The 19,085-nt window shown below is 46.4% G+C and overlaps 1 protein-coding gene and 1 non-coding gene across 20 annotated transcripts in view; one reads left to right on the forward strand and one right to left on the reverse strand.

The window, feature by feature from the left end:
• The window catches only part of CLASP1 (cytoplasmic linker associated protein 1), a 188,751-nt gene that overhangs the window by 34,222 nt on the left and 135,444 nt on the right, over positions 1–19,085 (forward strand). For all 19 annotated transcript variants that reach the window (XM_069780993.1, XM_069780994.1, XM_069780995.1 and 16 more), the window contains exons 3-6: positions 17,029–17,107; positions 17,349–17,452; positions 17,948–18,039; positions 18,127–18,202. In XM_069780993.1, the coding sequence (XP_069637094.1) occupies positions 17,029–17,107; positions 17,349–17,452; positions 17,948–18,039; positions 18,127–18,202 (351 nt within the window). The remainder of the gene's footprint in view (positions 1–17,028; positions 17,108–17,348; positions 17,453–17,947; positions 18,040–18,126; positions 18,203–19,085) is intronic.
• Positions 15,751–15,867, reverse strand: LOC138685253 (U4atac minor spliceosomal RNA). The gene has a single exon (XR_011324536.1). It is a non-coding gene; the product is annotated as a U4atac minor spliceosomal RNA (small nuclear RNA).

Below are 19,085 nucleotides of genomic sequence, written 5' to 3' on the forward strand. Positions count from 1 at the left end.
GCAGCATGCTGCTGTATTGAGAGAGGCCAAACAAATACAGTGAGAGCTTGAAAGGAGTGATGGCTTTTAGGCCTGCCTCAAAAGAATTTCCCGAACTGCAATAATGGGAGCAGAAAGCTGGTTTGACCTGTGCTCTTCTGCTTTGTGTTGGTGGGGAAGGAGAGCTGCAGCGTGTCTGTCAGCTCCCTCCTGAGCATGGAACATGCTGGGCTTGCTCTTTGCTTAGCGTGGTTGTGGGGGCAGCTATGCCCAGTGAGCAGGGGCTGTGGAGCTTTGAAGTTCAAAATCCTCCAGCCATGGTCTGTCAGTTAATTGCCACCAGGCTCTTCTGTGGGATCTTTATCACATAAACCTGCCTTTTCTTAGACTTAACCAAAACCCAGGAAACTGAAGGTGTGGGAGGCGCTGTTGTGATAGGACCCTGACGGGAGGTACAAGTATTGAATCCACTTGAACTGACCTTCAGGCTTTTGCTGGGTGGGTGTGGTGGTAAAATCATGCACTCAAGGCTGTTAGGCAGCACGTGATTTGTAGCAAAATGAGCTACTGGTTATGTTGTAACAGTTTTTCTATCGATCAGTTTCATGTGGGCTAGGTCATGGGTTCCCCACCCCAGAGGGCTGCATTAAGATCTCCTCTGATGTTCCTGTTTGACCCCTTCCAGGCTTAGTGCAGTTTGCCCACTGCTGTTGGCTGAGGTTGCAGGAGCTCTGGGTAGAGGTGGTTCAGACCCAGATCTCCTGTGTGGGGGATGGAGACCTGACCGAAGGTGGGGGAGCCTAATCGTGGCTCTGCTGCAAGTCTGTTTTGTGGTTCCCAGAGTCAGCTGGGAGCTTACTGTTTCGTCTCTGTAAAGTCAGAAGCAAAATTTCTTCATGTCCTTGCAGAGACAGTGTAGGCTGGAAGGGCGCTATTTGCCTGCATGCTGCTTTATGCAGGTGAAAGGAACAATAAAATCGGTGCTAGTGTTGATTAGTGTTATATCCCTTCTCAAACCCTTCTAAGAAGGGATTTCAGGCTAAGCTCTGAGGAGCAGGGAGTGAGATTGCTTTCCATGGGTATTTTGCCTGGGACCTTGTGTTTCTTGTTGGGGACAAGTGATAAAAGGGAGGTGTTGATGCTGCCATATCCTGACTTCTAGTCCTAATTATCTCATGATCAAGAAGAATTATATGGAAAAATAATGCAACTGAATTAATCTGTCTTGCAAAATAAATAATCCTAGATAGTGGAAACTTTAATGAGTCACTTAAACCATCAAAGCATATGTAAGGTCAGCACGTAATTGGGCAACTCTTTAAAAGAGCATACAATCCACCTAGTAGACTGAAGTAGTTTAGTAGCTAAAAATCTGTTTCTGGAATTGTGTTTCCCCTACCTAATACAATTTAGGTGATCTTTAAGGTCTGAATTAAGTCGCCAGGAGGTAAGAAATGTGCAGTGACTGCTGATTCCCCTGTTTTCTTTCTGGGGAGAATGTGAGTGCAGACAGCTGGCTTCAGATTCTGGGTTTGTGCTAGTCTGATGGGTCAGAATCTGGCCCATAGCAGCAAACCTGAATTCCTTACTTTTGGTTCATTAAAAAGTCAAGATACATCAAAAAACAGTGCAGGGTCTGCACATGTTTTGCAGTTCTTTTCTTTAATGAAAGAGTCAGTGAAGAATCAGTGCTTTGCTTCCATGTTGCTTTGTGTTTGTGGCATCTTCTTTGATGTATGAATTTGAAGACAAGGAACAGAATGTATATGTGCACTCAAAAAGTTTAAAGTCCTTTGAAGGAGGGAGGATAAATCTCTTTAAATGGTGATGTGAGCATACAAGTAGCTCTGCATGGATTTTTTTCCTGCATGTATAGATCTTAGGCTGAACTTAGTTTGTAACTGGACTGCATGTTGGCACAGTCCCAACACTGCAGGCAGATGTATATGAAGTAGCCAAATAATACTTCTTTCCAACCTACAGGCAGTACTGCTAGACCTCAGTGTGACAAGTTTATGATGGTAATAATGCTCTGCAGTCTCAGATGAGGATATGAAAACTCTTAAAAAAATGCTAGTTTATATTTCCTGTCTTGCTAGGGTGCAGGAAAGTGCTATTAACCTACAGGAGGAAAAAGATGAAGAATAAGAAGAGACTTAACTGTAGCTGCATCCCCTTCCAAATCAATTGGTGGTGGTCATTTTGTGGAAGATTTAGCAGCTGATCTGCTTGACTTCTCTTACAATGTCTGCACTGAAGAAAAAGCAGCCACTTGATCTCTAACCTGCACCACAAGTAGTGTTATCAGGAAAGCATGTTATGTTTTTTGGTGTTATCCTTGAGCACTGCCATATCTTAACTGCTCTTTCTTTAAATGATGTTTTCTAGTCTGACATAGTTACTATCTGTGAAACTTGATCTCCATTTCTTCTGAAATAGTCTCTGTGCTGTAGACTCCAAGAGACTTGCCAGCAGCAATCCCTCCTTCCTGAACAAAGTTGCCATTGACACAGGCTGATAGAGAGGAATAGTAATTGGAGCCTATCGCTGTGTGTGACTTTGAACTTCTTACTTTATCAGATGATGTCAAGTTAAACAAAACGTCCTAGATAAACCAAAAGCCCAATGCCATTTCTTAGCTGAAAAGAATGTACCAGTTTCTGCTATGGCTGGCAATATTTGAACTTGACATGTGCGTGCTGATCTTGCTGCCTGATCTGTGTCACAGATCCTTTATACCTGTGTGAAACCCTGTTGAAGTCCAAGATTGTCATGGATCAGGTCATGTAGCTGGAGTCTTTGGGGGCTACAAATTGTTGCCTGGCTTATACTATTGTACCTAGCAAAGGATTTTAAAAAATAAATCAGTTTTACTGTTTCACAATCTGCCAGCAAGGTCTTACTGGTGGTGACACAGAAGCTCATTAAATCAACGCATGAATTGACAGGGCTGCTTCTAATTAGAATATATAAAACTGTTTCAAGTTTTAATGAACATTTGAAGTCAGTGACAGCTGAAGGCCTATGTGTTAAGAATCAAGTAAAACAGGATGCTTTGTAGAAATGTGACCAATTTGTTCTAATTTTAAGCAATGGGGTGGGGGTGGTGTTAGAACTAGTTGGCCTTTGGAGATCCTTTCTAACCCGATTTTATTGGTGAGCCCTATTCTTACGCTAAAGATTAAAGAGCTATTGTGTCACTTAACTCTCTGTATGGAATATGCAGTAGGGCTGGATGGGATGGGAGGAAACAATCTGGCATCCTTTTCATGTTAGGTTAACAGTGGCACACTATCATGTCCAGCATTATGTCTGTCTTGTTTCAGAATTCACAAGACATCAGGTTTTGGTTCTGGAAGTTCTCAGAATGATCATGCTTTTCCCTTCTGTGTAAAAGATGTTGCTTTACTTTAAGACAAAAACTAATACTAATGGAGCACTTCAGTTTGGAATAGGTGCCCCAAAGTCAAGAAACCACTTTTAAAGTTACAGGAGCAGGAAGACTTGCATAACTTCCAACCTGTATGAATAAAAAGAGATGAGATGGTGTATAATGAAGAGGCTTCAAACATGTGAAGGGCATGTTTTTAGAGGTACCTGTGCCTCTTGGATGCTGCATATTTCAGTTTAAGCTGGCACCTAATTTGTGCTTTAGAAAATTCCACCCAGCCTCTCTTACAATCTCTTGGACATAAGAATAAATAAATAAAATCCACCTTTGAACCTGCCTGTGATGACAGGGGACGACTGAGTCTCTTGAGTCTCTTCCTTGGCAAATTACAAATATTTGTTTCTTTAACAAAACCTGTTGGTTTCAACTAGAAGGGACAATTTGGAAAAATTTGAAAAATCGTTGTTCCCTTTCTCCTCTGAGGTGAAATGTAACTTGAATTCAGCAGGTTGCATTTATTTTTCTTCAAATTTGCTTTTCACTGTTGCTTCAAGTTTGTGCAATGTTGGAGTGAAAAAACTCCCCCTGAAGAGCACGGCACAGCCTCTTTTACTAAGCTATATTCAGATTCTTAAGTTTTTGCATTTTTGTAAAGGTGTGCTGTGCTATTAACTGCTTGCATAAATATACGGTAAATACTGTTCAGCAGAAAGTTAGAAGGCTGTTCTTGTTAACAAGAGTCCAGTGAGAACAGACCTCTTTGAGAAAATAACAGAATTGCAAAACAAGGTATCTGATCTTATAAAATCACAATCAAAAGGGTTATTTAAACACTTGATTCGGTTTACCCTTTGTTGTGTTGAAAATAACAATGAGAGTTATGAAGGAGAGAAAAATGTAGTAAAAACATTGCAAAAGGTGAGTAGACCCTGTCCAGGAGGTACCTGCTTCATCTGGCTGTGCTTTCCCAGGGTGTCAGCTGTTTGTGTACCCTGCGCTGAACTGAGTGGCTTCTTGTATTACATTTATAGCTTCTGTTCCTCTGGTGTGTTTCAGTTTCTTAAGAGCTCCATTTAAGATAATTAATCCAAGAGCTAATGATTTAGTTGAACATTTAATTAATTCTTTTCTTGTATTAATCCACAAGAATTTGTGGAAGCTTCTAATGTGAGGAATGCTTGTTTGTGTAGCTGCAGTGCTAGAGCATTGATAGGAACTATTTGCCTGACTTATTTAAATGTGTTTCTAGAGTTGGATATAGAAGCCAAAATGTACATGGCTTATCCCTATAATTTTCCAATTGGCTTTCCACTTGTGCTATCAGCTGCTCAGTTGGCTTTTTCTTTTCCCTTAAGAAAATACTGGCTCCTTCAAGCAATACAAGATGAAGAATTCCTTTCTCTTCCCTTGAGGTGTTTGTGTTTGTTTTTGGTTTTGTTGTCGTCCCCCCCCCCCCCCCCCCCCCCCCCCCCCCGCCCCAAGTGTCTCACCAGTTTAACAGCTCTGGAGACTGCACTGCTTCAGCCATAGGAATGGACATGGCATGGGTGCTGATTGAGCTGAGTCTTAACCAGTGTCAGCCCATCTTTCCATCTCCAGTTGGATCTTGAAACAGCTATTGCCAGGCTGCTTGGTTAGGTTTGCCTGTGGCAGGGCTTCCACGGGTGCCAATTGTATGAGTGTTTTGTAGCAGTGCGTTTCCAGTAGGACTAAATAGCCAGTAGAAGTCTTTCCAGACAGATTTTGTTGAACAGCTGTCCCATGGTGATGACTGTCACCTGTTTCAGACCTGGAATATCAGGTGAGCAGGATGATGTGGGGTGTTATATGTATGGAATTGGATTTTCCAGATGGCTTGTTAGAAAAGCCACAAGTACACAGCTGAACTGCAGCACTGAGTGCATAGCGCTTGGTGCACATGTTCTGCTCTGGAGCAGTTCTGTAGACATCTGCAGCCTCTAAGTGCCAAGGCAAGAAAGCTACCCTTGCCTGCATGTGGGTGTCTCAGACCCTAGATACTTGTGGATAGGTAGCTTGCCCAAAATTGCAAAACTTTTTTGGGTTTTTGATTGCATGCCATGAACCAATGTGGCCCAAGGGTGTGCCCTAATTTAGATGCATTGTGTTTCACTATGCTGTCATATAATTGAGTATCTGTTGGAAACAACTAAAAAGGCATCTGTTTTCAGTCTGGGGGAGGAAAACAGATGTTTTATTCTCTTCTGAAAGCTCAGTAGAGCAATGCTTCAGCTGTTGCTCCAGGTCTTGATGACAGCCAAAAAGGCAAAGGGACAGACACATAGGTCAAAAGGAGCTGAGGAGAGGAACATACTTAAGAGAAGAATGCTTATTTCTTGTGTGTTAAGTGGCATGTGGGGTTTAGTTCTGGAGTGCATGGAAAGCATTGCCCTCAAAGTTAGGATTAGCTTTTAAGTGGGTGGGGACAGAATCTTTTTTCATTATGATTGCTGTTTCCTAGACCAGATAGATCAAATTCTTGGAAGATATCTACTTGCCAGAAGTTAAAAGATATTTAAAATTATGCCTGAATTGATCAAGAACTGTGCTAAGAGCTGGGTCTGATAGAGCCATAGTTGCAAGAGTATTGCATGGGTTACAGCCTGGTTGGAGCTGCTGATCCAGAAGCTGTGTAAAGAGGTCTGCAGGGTGCTAGGCCTGGGCCAGTTGTGTCACTTTTCAGCTGAATGTCCCTGGCCCCTTGCAGGATGACACAATGGCTCAACCAGAGAGTGCATGGTGACAGCTGCCCAGCTTGCAGATGGACACTGGTGTGTATCTGCTGATGTGAGGTCTGGTTCTACCTGCATAGGCACAGCCAGGTGAGCAGGTCAGGGCTGGGACTGGCCCCTTTTGTGTTCTTGTGGCACTTGGTTTTTTGGGGTCCTGGTTTCAGCTGGAGTCACTGGTATAGCACTGATAGTAAACCTCTGGAAGCTTTCTGTTTGTTTGACATGCATTGAAAAACAGCATTTAACTGTACCTTGCGGGGACTAAGAGATATGATAAAAGAAGAAACTGATCTAGTCAACAGCTTAAACCAGTAGCTCTCAGTCTTCACTGATTTCAATGATCTATCTTGACAGTACTGAATAGTAAGCTGTGGGAAGCATCACATTTGCTGCATGAGCTGTGCTAGATCTTGGGGTTGCTGTAGGTGCTTGGTTAGATCTAGCTCAGGTGTACCCCTTACTGGTGTAGGAGAGATTGAGAAGTATTTTAACCCATGCCTCGAAGGGTCATCCTCTGGGCTTTCCTGGATGGGTCAGAAGGGTGTTTGAAATGCACTGTCTCCTCTCCACGGCTCACCTGCGAAGGAAGTCCTTGTGACATACTGCTACTGCTGAAGACTTCCCTTGAGGGCAGTGCTTGCCAATACTACATGGGTCACTGCAGCTTCACCAGCCCTAAGGGAATGGGAGCAGAAGGTGTAGGTCCAGCAGAGAAGGGCAACATGTGTTGAGAGATCCTCTATACTTGAAAATTATGCTGCTTAGTCCCAGAGACCGGTTTCTTTGTGCTTCTCTTTGCTCTTTGCTTCACGTATCAGGGTCCTGCTTGGTCCTGAAATCTCTTGAAACCTTGAATTTTAGTTTTGTCACACAAAGTTTTGAAATCATCTCCTCTTGTGATGCTGGGCACTGGAAGAGCTGTTCCTGAGTTACGAACAGCACTTGTTGGGCCTGTCATATGTAAAATTTGCCTGAAGATCTGCAGGACATGCTGCAAGAGCATGTTTGTGTTGTGGTGCTTGGTGTTTTGGTGTGGTGTTTTGTGGTTTTGGGTTGTGGGGTTTTTTTTGGTTTTTTTTTTTTTTTTTTAGGAAAGATTTACTTGGATTATCTCTCTTTTTCCTGAATTGCTGTGTTTGCTGCTGGGACAGCTGGCTCTGTCCTAGCCTCATGCTATGGATTGTGTCTGTCTGCATTGAGAGGTGATTTTCTTTGGCTGCAAATTTATATTGTCTTATGATTGCAGGCGAGAAGAACACAAGGAGCCTCTTTCTTTCACTTTCTGTGTTTGCATAGTCTGACTTTCACTTTTTCTTCCAACTGCACTCTCCAGCATAGTACTTAGTGCTGTTCTTTCTAAATAGTCGAACCTTTTGGGCTCTTTAGGAGCTATAAAATCAATTGCTTATTTACTTGGCTGTTAGAGCACTACAGTGCTAGCAGCACTTTCCAACAGTTCTTAGTGATGGAAAGTGAAGAAAGGACTCTTCAGACAGAAACTGAGGGGAAATTCCAGGTAGGGATTTTGTAATTACTGAAGTTGGAATTTAGGCAGGATGTAGGAGCCATTGCCCTTGTGTTAAGAGGTTGTTAAAGGCTTTCAATGTGGTTAGTTGGTCAGAACTTCAGCTCTTACAGTCTCCTCTGGGTGAAGAAGATTTCAGTGGGCTAAAGAAGCAGCTTTGCAGGAATAGGATTCCTGCTGAAGTGATGCCTTCCTCCATGGAGGAAGTATTCCCTCCTGCCACTGTGGCCCCTTTCTTTACCTAGTTAGTATCCATCTCTTCACTTGGGCCATTGTCTTTCTTCTTGCAGCTAACAAAGGCATCCTGAACATTTCTTCTCTTCTCAATGGAGTTCTTCATTGTTGTACTATTAGGCTGTTGTGGATTATGTCTGGAGACTCTTCTCAAGGGTGTAGGAGCGTATGGTAGATGTTGAACAGGCAGTCTGGCTGCACAGGGCTGGGAGCTGCTGTGGAAGCTTCAGGTCTTAGGGTGTTTCCTAAGTTTTGCAAAGGTTGTGGCTACTGAAAATGCTATTGCACTCTTAATTGCATGTGTTCTTTTCTTCCTAAACAAGGCAAGAAAGAAGCTTCATTAGCTGTGAGCTAGCAAGAGATATCAGCATCTGGTAGCTACCCATTGCCCTCCTCAAGTCAGCTTCTGTCAGCTCTTCACCACAGTGGCTGCTTGGCCTCCCTGAGAGATCCCCAACTTTTTTTCACGTTACCAGCAGCTGGTGGGTCTTGGCTGTGTTTGCACAGATTTGATGCCCTCCTCATGAGGCTGTCCATATGGCCTGTCATCACTGCTTTGCAGGATTACTGTTCCTCATAAAAGCTTATATTGAATGGTGTAATCTGGAAATGCAGATGTTAAGCAGCGTGGGAACTAGTGGTCAAGAGGGGTAGCTGGATATTTGAGCATCCTCACAATTCTCACTACTCTTCTTGAGCCCTAAGGGAGCAGAGAGGGCTGTCAGTGATTATCTGCTAGGTTGTGTGTTTGCCTTGGTTTTTTCCAGATGCTATCTAAACCCTCAGAAGCACTTCTGTTTTAATTCTAAAGTGTGCTGAGCACTGTCTATTCCTGTAGGTGTTAGAGATGGAGTTGGGGTTAGTGCTTCTGTGTTAGGAGCTTTGAGGTGCTCCAGCTAATATGGTTCTGCCTAAAGGCGGATTACCAGTGTGATCTCTCGCTTTCTCTGTGTGCTGTAGCAGGCTTTTGCCTATAATGGAGGGAAAAACACTTTTATTAGGTAAACCAGCCTGGCCTGTTAGTAAGGCACATCGCTATACTAGCAATACTAGTTGCCATAATAAAGGCTTTCAGTTTTCCCATGAAAAACAAAGCAGGGCATTGCAATGGCTTTTTTCCTTTCCCTGGCATATTCTTCTTGCTTTTCTGTAAGAGAGATCCTAGCACTGATTGTATGATGCTTCATTTTGCCTTGAGCTCCTGAGATGCAACTTGTCACTAAAGCTACAGGCTCATTCAAGGATGTGGTGGACCTGATCCCCAGCTGATGCACACAGGCCTGATCTCATCAGTGCTTACAGAGGTACCTCCATTTTTCCTTACTGGCTGAGGACCTGGCTGTAAGTGTAAGTGCTCAGCTGGGGGCAATGGCAATGTACGGAATAGTGGCAGTGTTTGTGACGAAGATATTTAATTGCTTTGTGGTGAAGAACCAAAGGCAATAGCAGTTGGTAGTGCAGGTGTTTCATTTTGATGTTGTTTTATGTGAAGGCACTAAGCATTGAGTACTGCCATGCAGATATCCATACCTGTAAGGTGCTGCAAAAACAGGACTACCCTTCTGAAAAAATGCGTGCTGCTGCTGGTTGTCAGCAGTGTTTGGGGTAATTGAGACAGGAAAGTGTGGTTTAAATTGAGACTCTGCCTTCAACTGCAAAGTCTCCTGATGTATTACCGCAAATGCTGCTTCCCTGGAGACTGAGCATGGACTGTAGTTTGTGTGTCTGTAGTGATTTACCTGCTGTGCTGTCTGGAGCTTTGACCTTGTTCAGGCTAGAAAAGCCACCTGTGCTCCAAAGCAGTGACTCTGCAACTTGTGATTCTCTCTGTGTCCTTTGGACAGAGCCTGGTGGTTACATGCTGCTCCTTCTCATCATGGTTATGTGCAACCACTCAAGGACTAATGCAGAATCTTTGCAAAAGAGGGTGAATTTGTTACTCTTTGGAACTCACCCCTTCAATTCCACTGAGCAGAGGCAGGGCAGGGAGCAGTGTGGCTGGGGGCTGACTTGCTCCAGCTCTTTTACCTAGGATATCCTTGTCAGCTTTCCTGGAAGCAGATGTCCACATTTTAGAATGATCATGCCCTTTTAAGCATCCCCCCATTTTTCTTTGTGGAATTTCTGTTGTGATAACTTCTTGCTCTGTGGTACATTTCCTTGAATTACTTTGAATTTCTCATGTGTTCTACCAAGTCTCTAGCTCTTACATCAGGAGACAACTGTTTAATTGTTGGCTTTTTTTGCTGGATCTAGAAAACAGTTCTTGGTTTTTTTTGCTTCTGCATAAGAAAGGTGCCCTTGTGTCCTAACAGTAGTTGTAAAAATAAATCCCTATAGTGACCATTTCTGACAACTTTTTCTTAATACCTCCCAACATTTAAATGACCTTAGTCCTTCTGGGATTTATTTCACTCTAGAACTATGCATTATTTACCAAGTTGCTTGTCTGTTCCCAGGTCTGTAAATGAAGGAGAACTTCCAATAACCAGGTTCTTGCTTATTTTACAAGTGCTGGTGGTTTCGTTGGGTGTTTTGGTTCAGTCATTTCCATCAGTCCAGCAGTGAGCTCTGGCAGGCCATCACTTGTCATATGGGCTTTACTGTCCTTGATCACTGTCCCACAGTGCTGCACCATTGTAGGTTGGGTGAGTTGGCATCGAATAAACTGGTCTCCTGAATTTTGGGGTGAGGAGTGGTCTTTAATTCATAGATGTTGCTTCTTGATAGTCTTTTACAAACAGTAGCTTAAAAGTGCTGAGATATGCTCTGAGCTCTGTTATGTTGGAATAGCGGGGGAATTAAGGAGATGGGCTGATTGCAGTTCTCCCTGCTCTTTAGTCCCAGAAGACCTGTGGAAAGTTTGTGTTGTTCCTTGTGTTGTACAAGTGAGGTGTCTTCCAGAGGCTCAGATATTTGGGACTGTAGTGTGGGGACTCTGTGATAGTACTGGCTGTCATCACAGTGAGGAAAGGAGACTCAATTGACCTGCAAAGGTTGGTCTGGTCACAGGAACACAGGGTGGCGTTGGCATGGAGGTGTGGGGAAGATAAACTTGCAGGATGATGTTGAACAGAGTCTAGGACTGAGGGATAGGTCACAAGCAGAGGAGATTTGGGAACCTGTCTGGGTGGAGGTGTGCAGGGCAGTCAGTAGCTCCTGGATTTTCCTTTGAGATAGTGTCATGGCAGAGAGCGTGAGCGGCTTGGGCTTCACAGCCTTTAGAGAGGGCTGTTTTCATGGGCCATCTTCATGGGCCAATGTGCAGCAGGGGGTGGATTCACAGTGGGGAAGGAAGAGCAAGGCATCTCTGGGTGTACTGCCAGGAGAAGAGAAAAGGTTTTCAAGCATGTGGTAGGAGAGGCTGGGAAAAGGGATATGGAGATGAAAGCTATTGTGTGGTTTAAATCCTGTCAGGTCTGTTAAGTGTGCTGCTAGTCTGATTTGCTGAACAGCTGCATGCTGTGCTGTAAGGAGCCCCTCAGTGCTGATATTCTCCAATGTACACGATTTGGCCTCCCTGCTAGGGAAGGACAGAGTGCTAGGGATGTTCCTGATCCACTGTGACTGTTCTCAGCCATAGGTACTGTCTGTGTTTGATCTTGTATTGCATAGTGTAATTCTGCCTGTTCTGGGCAGAATAACTGATCAGCTGTATAGGAGGGCAGAATAACTCTCTGAAAGGTTTCTGTAGCTCTTCTTCCCATTCTTCTAAATCCAAAACAGATGTCTGGCCTCTCATCAGTGTCTTAAAACAGAAGAAAAGTCACTATAAGATTGCTCTGTTTGGAAATGTAAATTCCCACATTAATTAGATTTTCTAAATCTCACAGATTTAGAAATCTGTCTGTTGATGAGAAATAAAAGGGCCATTTTTGCTCTAGGAATCCACTCTAAGAGATTGTGTTCCATGTTCCAATGTCAAAACTTACATATCCAAAACAAGCAGCTGCTTTCTTGAGGCATTGCTGTATTGAATGGCAAATCAGTGGCCCAGTGTCCAAAATTGTTTGTGGATTTTGAGGATGGTGTCTGTGACAGAATGGATGGTATCTCATGGATCTGGAGAAAGAACCCAGGAATAACTATTTCAAGTCTTCCTCCTGTTCAGCTCTTTGACCACAGCTTGTAATCATGCCAGTAAAACCAGTTGTGCTGCTGTTGCTGCCTTCTTGTTTGCTGGTGTTGGTTTTGCAAATCATGTTGTACAGAGTAGCTCACGTGATCTGTGTCTGTGCTAGGGTTGTTGGGCTGGGGTGATGCACTCATGTTGCCAGTGCAGATGTGATCCTGCCTTGGAGCAAAGAAATGTTAACTGCTGAAATGGCAGAAGGAGATTGACCCCTCTGGGGTGGATGGGAACCTGTCTGGGTTATACTGTTATACTTCTGTGCAGGTGGAATAGAGCAGTTGGCATTTCATAAGCTGACTTCATGTTTCTCTGTCTGCCAGGACTTTTATCATTGCTGTGCTGACCCAAAATACATATCTGACTTCAAAAATAAATTTGCAAATGTCAGCTAACTTTAGCTCTTGCTTGCTCTTGGGTGCCCAGTTCAGTTGTGGTGGATGTTTCCTGCCTTGAGGAATTAGAACTGCTCCTTGTCTGACTGATTAACGCTAGTCATTAGGCAGACAGTGATGTGGGGCATTGGTGCTTGTCTCAGGCTTCTCAATGTGTAATCTGAAGCGTTCTCCTTTTTCACAAATATATTAAGTTTACTTAAGGTATGCAAGTGCTTCTCCATGTCTTTGTTTATGAATCCAAAAGATTATCTAAGCAAGTGTTCAAAAAAAGCCTGGTTGGCTGGTTTTTTTTGTTTGTTTGTGGGTTGGTTTTTTTTTTTTTTTGGCATGTTGTGATTTAGAAGTTTGTTTTCTACCTCCCTTCCCTCCTCCAAGAAAAACCTCATGGACAGACTCCAAAGTGAAATAGCCAAGCCATGTCACCACAGTGTTGGAAATGAGGAAACTGAGCATGAAGCAAGCTGGTGACACAGCTGGGGCAGAAGCTGTCTCTCCAGCATTCTCATTTGGGTCCCAAGCTGCCAGGTGTGGAAGGTCCAGCAGGAAGCCAGCAGAGTAAAACCAGCCCATGGGGATGTGCTGCTCAGCCCATTGCCGATTCCCTGCAAGAGACATGGGATAAAGGTTTGTGCAGCAGCCACCACATCTCTGCTGCGTGTGGCATGGTGCAGAGAGTTGAGGAAATGGCTCATTTCTTCTGCACTACAGTCCGGAGCTGCCATGTTAGTGCAGGTTGTGAGGGTAGCCTGAGGCTGTGATTCACTCCAGTCACTTTGTGCTGGATCAGCTGGTGCTGGATGGTGTAGCTTGCTTTCTTGCCCTTTTATGGGAGTGCATTTAGGTGTGTCTTGTTTTAAGCTGTGTTGGATGCATTTATTTGTCTGCCATGCTTGGTGAGCGTTCACTGTTAGAGCAGATGATGGTAGGCTGTCTGCTCTGTGATATGTGGAGCTGCCTGTAGGCCTTTCAACACCACCCAGGTATTAAAGGACAGATGCTTTGAGTTCTTTGAAGTAAGTTTTTGATGACCTCTTAAAAAAACAAACAACCCCCCCTATTTTTCTGTAGTAGGAAAGGCTGTGTTGCATCCCAGGAACTAACAGGAGCCTTCTTTACTGGGAATGATGGTGCCTTGAGACCTGGCAGTTGGAGAGAGGCAGAAGGGCTTGCTGACAGCCCTTAGTGCCTACGGAAAGTACTTGTGAGACATTGCCAGATGCCAATTGAGCTGAATACTGGATGGCACAAATTGCTTTACTGACTGTCTTGGGGAACCTCAGGAGTCCTAAGCAAAGCAGCAGAGCCACAGACCTAGGGCTGTGCCACTGTGCGTTTCTGCCGTGGGTTTGGGAGACTTGAGATCACTCTTTTGGGGGCCTGTGTAAAGTAGGGGGCTAAAAGCAGCGGCTGCTGACCTGGTATTTTCTCACTTGAGGGTTGGGGCCCTCTGTGCTACTAGAGATACTGGTGAGTTGAGTCCTACCTTGCTTGGAGCATGAAGCAAGGCCTGTGGTGATGTAAAGGCCTGGAATATCTCTGTAGTTATCAGTACTGCAGTGTTATCTGGAATTTCGGATGGAGAGCTGCCCTTCCTGTGCCTTGGTGTGGAGCGGTGCCCGCTGGCTGGCTTCCCCGGGGAGGGCTGTGCTGCAAGACGACAGCAGTGGGGTGGCTGCTGACAGGGCCCATCGCTGCTCTGGCCCTGCGTGACAGTCTCCCCACTCCTGAGCTTCCTCCTGGCCGTGGGGGTGCGTTAATTCAGGCAGAGCTTGAGTAACTGCTTCAGTGGTAAGCTGCGGTGGGCTCTTCAGTGCAGTCAGTCCAGTGCAGCACGGGCTCGAATTCAATTTCTTATGCATTCATTTGCCAATCGTGCCCTGGGTTTTCTATTATCTGTCTCCTGTTATAGCGGATCTGTTGGATCTCTCAATCCATACATGATTTCAACTTTTGACCTCTGACCCTCAGCAGTTTGAGGCAGGTGGCACACCAGGGTTGACACATGAATCCAGTATGGTAGGGAGTAACACCTGGTCACCCCCAGTGGCTGTTTCCTCAATAGCTGTCCAAGCCACTGCTGTAATCATTGTGCTAATCAGCTCTCTGTTGCTACAAGCACAACAGCAAAAAGTCTTGGGAGACTGAGCTCATCCTCCCTGTCTGATCCTGGGGCCGAACTGCAGGGTAACCGGCCATGTTTGCACTGTGCATGCGTTTCCTTTTAATGTTTGAGTGATGAGTTCCCCTCGCTCTTTCTGGCTTGCGGGCAGTTTGAAGAAGAGATGGATCCCTTCCTCTCCTGGGATCAGAGTTATCTGCGGGGCACATCTCTGTAATGGAGGCAGCACACTTACTTCTCCATGCAGGATGCTGCTGTGATGGGACTGATCAGACAGCTGTGAATGATGATGGGCATTCAGAGTCCCAGTGGCTTTCCTTAAAGGCATCTCTCAGCTAACGAGGGCCTGAAGCCCATCGTCTTGTTGGGGCTCTGCTGCTGTACCCCAGCCAGGAGGAGATGAGCGGGCAGTGATGGGGCTTAAGGCAGCTGGCTCTGGAGCTGTCTGAGCGTTTGTCAATGGTAGATTAAATCCAGTGTGCAAGATGAATGTGAAAATGAAACACGGCTTATAAAAGCATGAAGAAAATTCTCCTTTGGCATATGAATAGATTCTAGATCTTGTCGGCATGCTGCAAATGATGTTGAATTAAAATGACACGGTTGAAGGATCTGTTACTGTGATGGGAGAAAACTGCAGGAGCCGTTTGGAGACAGTGAAGTGGTATGTTGGGAGAGGCTAGGATCCAGGTGCTTGTATTTAGGAAGCTTCTTTTTAGGAGACTTGATGTGGAGTAGGCTGTTTCCTCTGCACACTGTTCGTAGCTCCCATGCTGCTATAGAGCTGAATTTGGAGTGAACCCATAGGTCGAGCCGAGGGTGGAAAGCTTGGGTTATGGACCGACTGCTGGTGGGCAAAGCAGGCGCAGCAGCCGTGGTCGCTCCAGCGGGAGGGTTGGAACAGGCAGGTTGAGCGTGTAACGCGAGGGTTTCAGGGTAGAGAGTAGCGTAACAGGCGCTGTGGTCGTGCTGCAAGTTGACGTATGTCAGCTAACGTGTACTCCTATCCCGCGGTTACTTCTGTGAGGAACGCAGCGTTACTCCTGAGGGGGAAGAACGTAGTAATTGGGAGGGTTGGCGTCGGGCAGCCCGGTGTGCGGCGGAGCGAGGCGCAGCACCAGCCACCGCCCAACCCGTCCGGTAACGCACCGGGCGAGGTTGGGAACTGCCGTAGCCGGGGAAGCGGCCGTTGCGTGTAACGCGCCGGGCACGCGCCGCGGTGCGAGGTTCCAAAAATTGCGCCGCGCGCGAGGCGGGCGCTGCTGTGTTGTTCCAGGCGTTAGCAGTGCTGCCCTCACCACGCGTTCATCGAGCAGCCGCGCAACCCCAAGATAAGGACGGTTGGCGGCAGCTGTGGCGCGCCGCCGCTAGGGGAAAGCTAACCGCGCCCTAGGTCCGGGCGAGGGGCGGCGCGCCGCCGGACCCGCTCCCCGGCCGCCCGGCTCGGGGGCGCGCTCCGCTGGGGCGCGGCGCGGAGAGCGGCGTTTCTGTCTCGTCTCCGGCTCCGGTTTAAGCCTTTTTGTCGACTCTGGCGGCGCTACCCAGAGTGCTCTGCGCCAGCCGGGCGCTTATTTGCATAGGGGGCTGGGCGGCCGCGCCGGGCGGCGACGGAGCGCGCCCCCTGCCGGCCGGCCGCCCCGCCAGCAGCCGCCCCGCCAGCAGCCGCGTCCGTGCACGTGCAGACGTATAGATAGGTCTGTATAGAGGGTATGTGCCGTCCGCAGGGAGCGGGGCTGCGCTGTGACGGCCCTGGTGACGACACCGCCTCAGAAGCCTGGCCGTCCGTAGCGCTTTCCGGGGGTTACTGACCTCAGTGCCTCAATAAAAGCTTACGGAGAGCTGTCTCGTACCAGAACTGTCATGAGCTATAGGGTCTTGCCAGGTATTTAGTACACGAGCTACACAGTATATTCAGTATATGATGTAATTTTGGGGGGCAGTTATTAAATGGAGTTGATCAGAGTGGGTTTTCTGATCGGCAGCCTGTCCTGAAGCTTCCCTCGGGTTTCAGTTGCCATAGAAGTGTTGGGTTTAATTTCTGCGAGTGAATAATTAAGCAGCTGTTAGTGCACACAATTTTCTAATTATAAGTGTAATAACTACAATTAGTTAGAAATGTTAGTTACAGCAAATACTGAAATTGTTATGCATATGGTATGCGTACATTGCACATATATATGTATGAATTTAGCATTGCATGGCAATTACGGTTGTTGGCTTTGTCAAGTTCTTGGCAGTGAATTTGGGCTTGTAAATGCCATAGGGAGTAATAATTTGGTTGTTTTTCTGTTTGTAAAGCACCCAGCTCGTCTGTCAGAAGCCACGCGAGGAAGAGTCGGGTGTATCTGTGGAACCCGGTTACCTGAGCGGTGCTGACGGCGCGGGTGGGAAGGGCCCTTCTCCCAGGGGAGCGTGTGCCGGCACTCCCACCTCTCGGCTGTGTTGGCTGAGGCCGGGGGCAAAGGGCTGCAGGCTAAAAACACTGTCTGTCCTGTGCTTGCAGGTGGTTCTCCTGGGGATTGACATCCTTTCCGCGCTAGTGTCCCGCTTGCAAGATCGCTTCAAGGCCCAGATTGGCACAGGTAAGGGGTCTGTGTGTGGGGGGGGGATGGTGCCATTGCTCTGTTGGGATCTGCTCTGGCTGCTGTATACAAAGCCTGCTTTCTCCTCAGGAGAGCACTCGGGAGGCCTTTAGTGGTTACAGGCCCTGATGAAGGCTGGGAGGGGCTGGTCCCTTCATCGGATGGGGGGAGACCAGGGAGGCTGTGCCACTGTGACAGCTTTCTTCTGAGGGATTTGGATGCTCCTGTTTTCTTTCCTCAGTGCTGCCAAGTTTACTTGATAGGCTGGGAGACTCTAAGGACTCGGTGAGGGAGCAGGATCAGACCTTGCTGCTAAAAATCATGGAACAAGCTGCTAACCCTCAGGTAGGCTTGACAACCCTTTTCAGTGCAAGTGAGTGACTGGCTGCTTAAAAAGGAGAACTTTTTTCTGTCAGTCAGAGGATTTTCTCCTGTGGCTCTGTTTGAAATGGTTTCATCTCCCTGTGCCTTGTTATGAGATATTCGCTTCACTTGAGAATGCTGTTGCATGTCAGGATACACGTGGGAGTGTGTCAGTGGATTTCCCAAGGATGGGATGGGTGGATGTCATAGTAGTTCTGGGTCGTTGGAAGGTACTCGCTTTCTGTACGTAAAAGTTTTGTTTTAGCTAGCGGGGAGTTGCTGTGAAGTCAGCACAGAACAAAGAATTAGTCAGATCTAAAAGTGTCTTTCTACTTCTTCTCCTGTTCTGCTCGGACAGATGTAAAGCTTACACTTAAGCTCCAGAGATGTTATGGTGTATGTCTGCTGGAAGAAAGAATCTGTCTCTTCCCCTGCCTCCTTTTTTTCCTGTCTCACTTTCTTTTCTGTCTTCCACAGTATGTGTGGGACAGGATGCTAGGAGGATTCAAACACAAGAATTTCCGGACAAGAGAAGGGATTTGCCTCTGCCTTATTGCAACACTCAATGCGTAAGTCAGAACCTCCCACAAACCTGTGTTATGTACGCAAGCCTGCTCTGTGATTCATACCAGTGCTCTCTTGTTCTTTATTCCCAGATCTGGAGCTCAGAGTTTAACACTGAGTAAGATAGTGCCACATATATGTAACTTACTTGGAGATCCAAACAGCCAGGTAAGCTTTTGCTGTGAGTCATGTCTAAAGGTTGTGCTGATTGCCTTGTTGGTAAGCAAGGCTCTGTGTTCTGGCTGGTAAATTATTGCGCTGATAGTAGCGAACTCTGAACAATGCTGTTCATGAAGAGCCCTCGGCTGGTTTTGAAGAGGTATGATTTGAAGTATGCCTAAACCAGCATATCAGTTACTCCAAGCGTTCAACATAACAAGATGAATCTGCAGGTGGGATGACCTGAGCAGGAAACCTTTGTGGGAAGGGAACTCCTATGCCTTACAGCCTGAATGGAGGGGAGGCTGCAGGGATCCCTCTGGGCTCGGTGCAGCACCCTTCACCTTCGGAGAAGAACCAGTCTGGGCAGGGAGGGCAAATGGGACCAGTCGGGACAGCCTGGCCATGTGTACTGCCAGGAGTTGTACAGGGAGATTCTGAGTAAGGGGTGGAGGGAAGGTAAGCTGTACAGAAACCTTAAATCAGCAATGCAAGGCAAATGAAAATACATGCTGAAAAAAAATCTGTCACTTCTACATGCTTTTTTGTCCTGTGCTGGACAGGATATAACCTGAAATGAGATGCAAGTATGTGAGATTAGTGAGAAGAGTGGGGTGGGGAAGCAGGGTTCAAACTTATGTCATGTAGTATGTGTACTAGCAGTTTTTGAATATCCCTGTTGCCTTCCCAGCATGGGTGACATGTATGTGATCCAGGTCTGGGGCGGGTGTTTAGCTGGAAGGAAGCGTGGGGCAGCCAGCTGGGAAATGGGTTTGCATTGGCTGGGGGGAGTTGGCCATATTCCCGTGGCTGTCAGGGCCTCCCGTTGCTGAAGAGGAGGACTGAGTGTGAAGCCGCCTTCCCTTGCTGGTTGTGCCAATGCAGGAGGATA

Source organism: Haliaeetus albicilla, chromosome 4, assembly GCF_947461875.1.
Source record: "Haliaeetus albicilla chromosome 4, bHalAlb1.1, whole genome shotgun sequence".
Taxonomy (NCBI): domain Eukaryota; kingdom Metazoa; phylum Chordata; class Aves; order Accipitriformes; family Accipitridae; genus Haliaeetus; species Haliaeetus albicilla.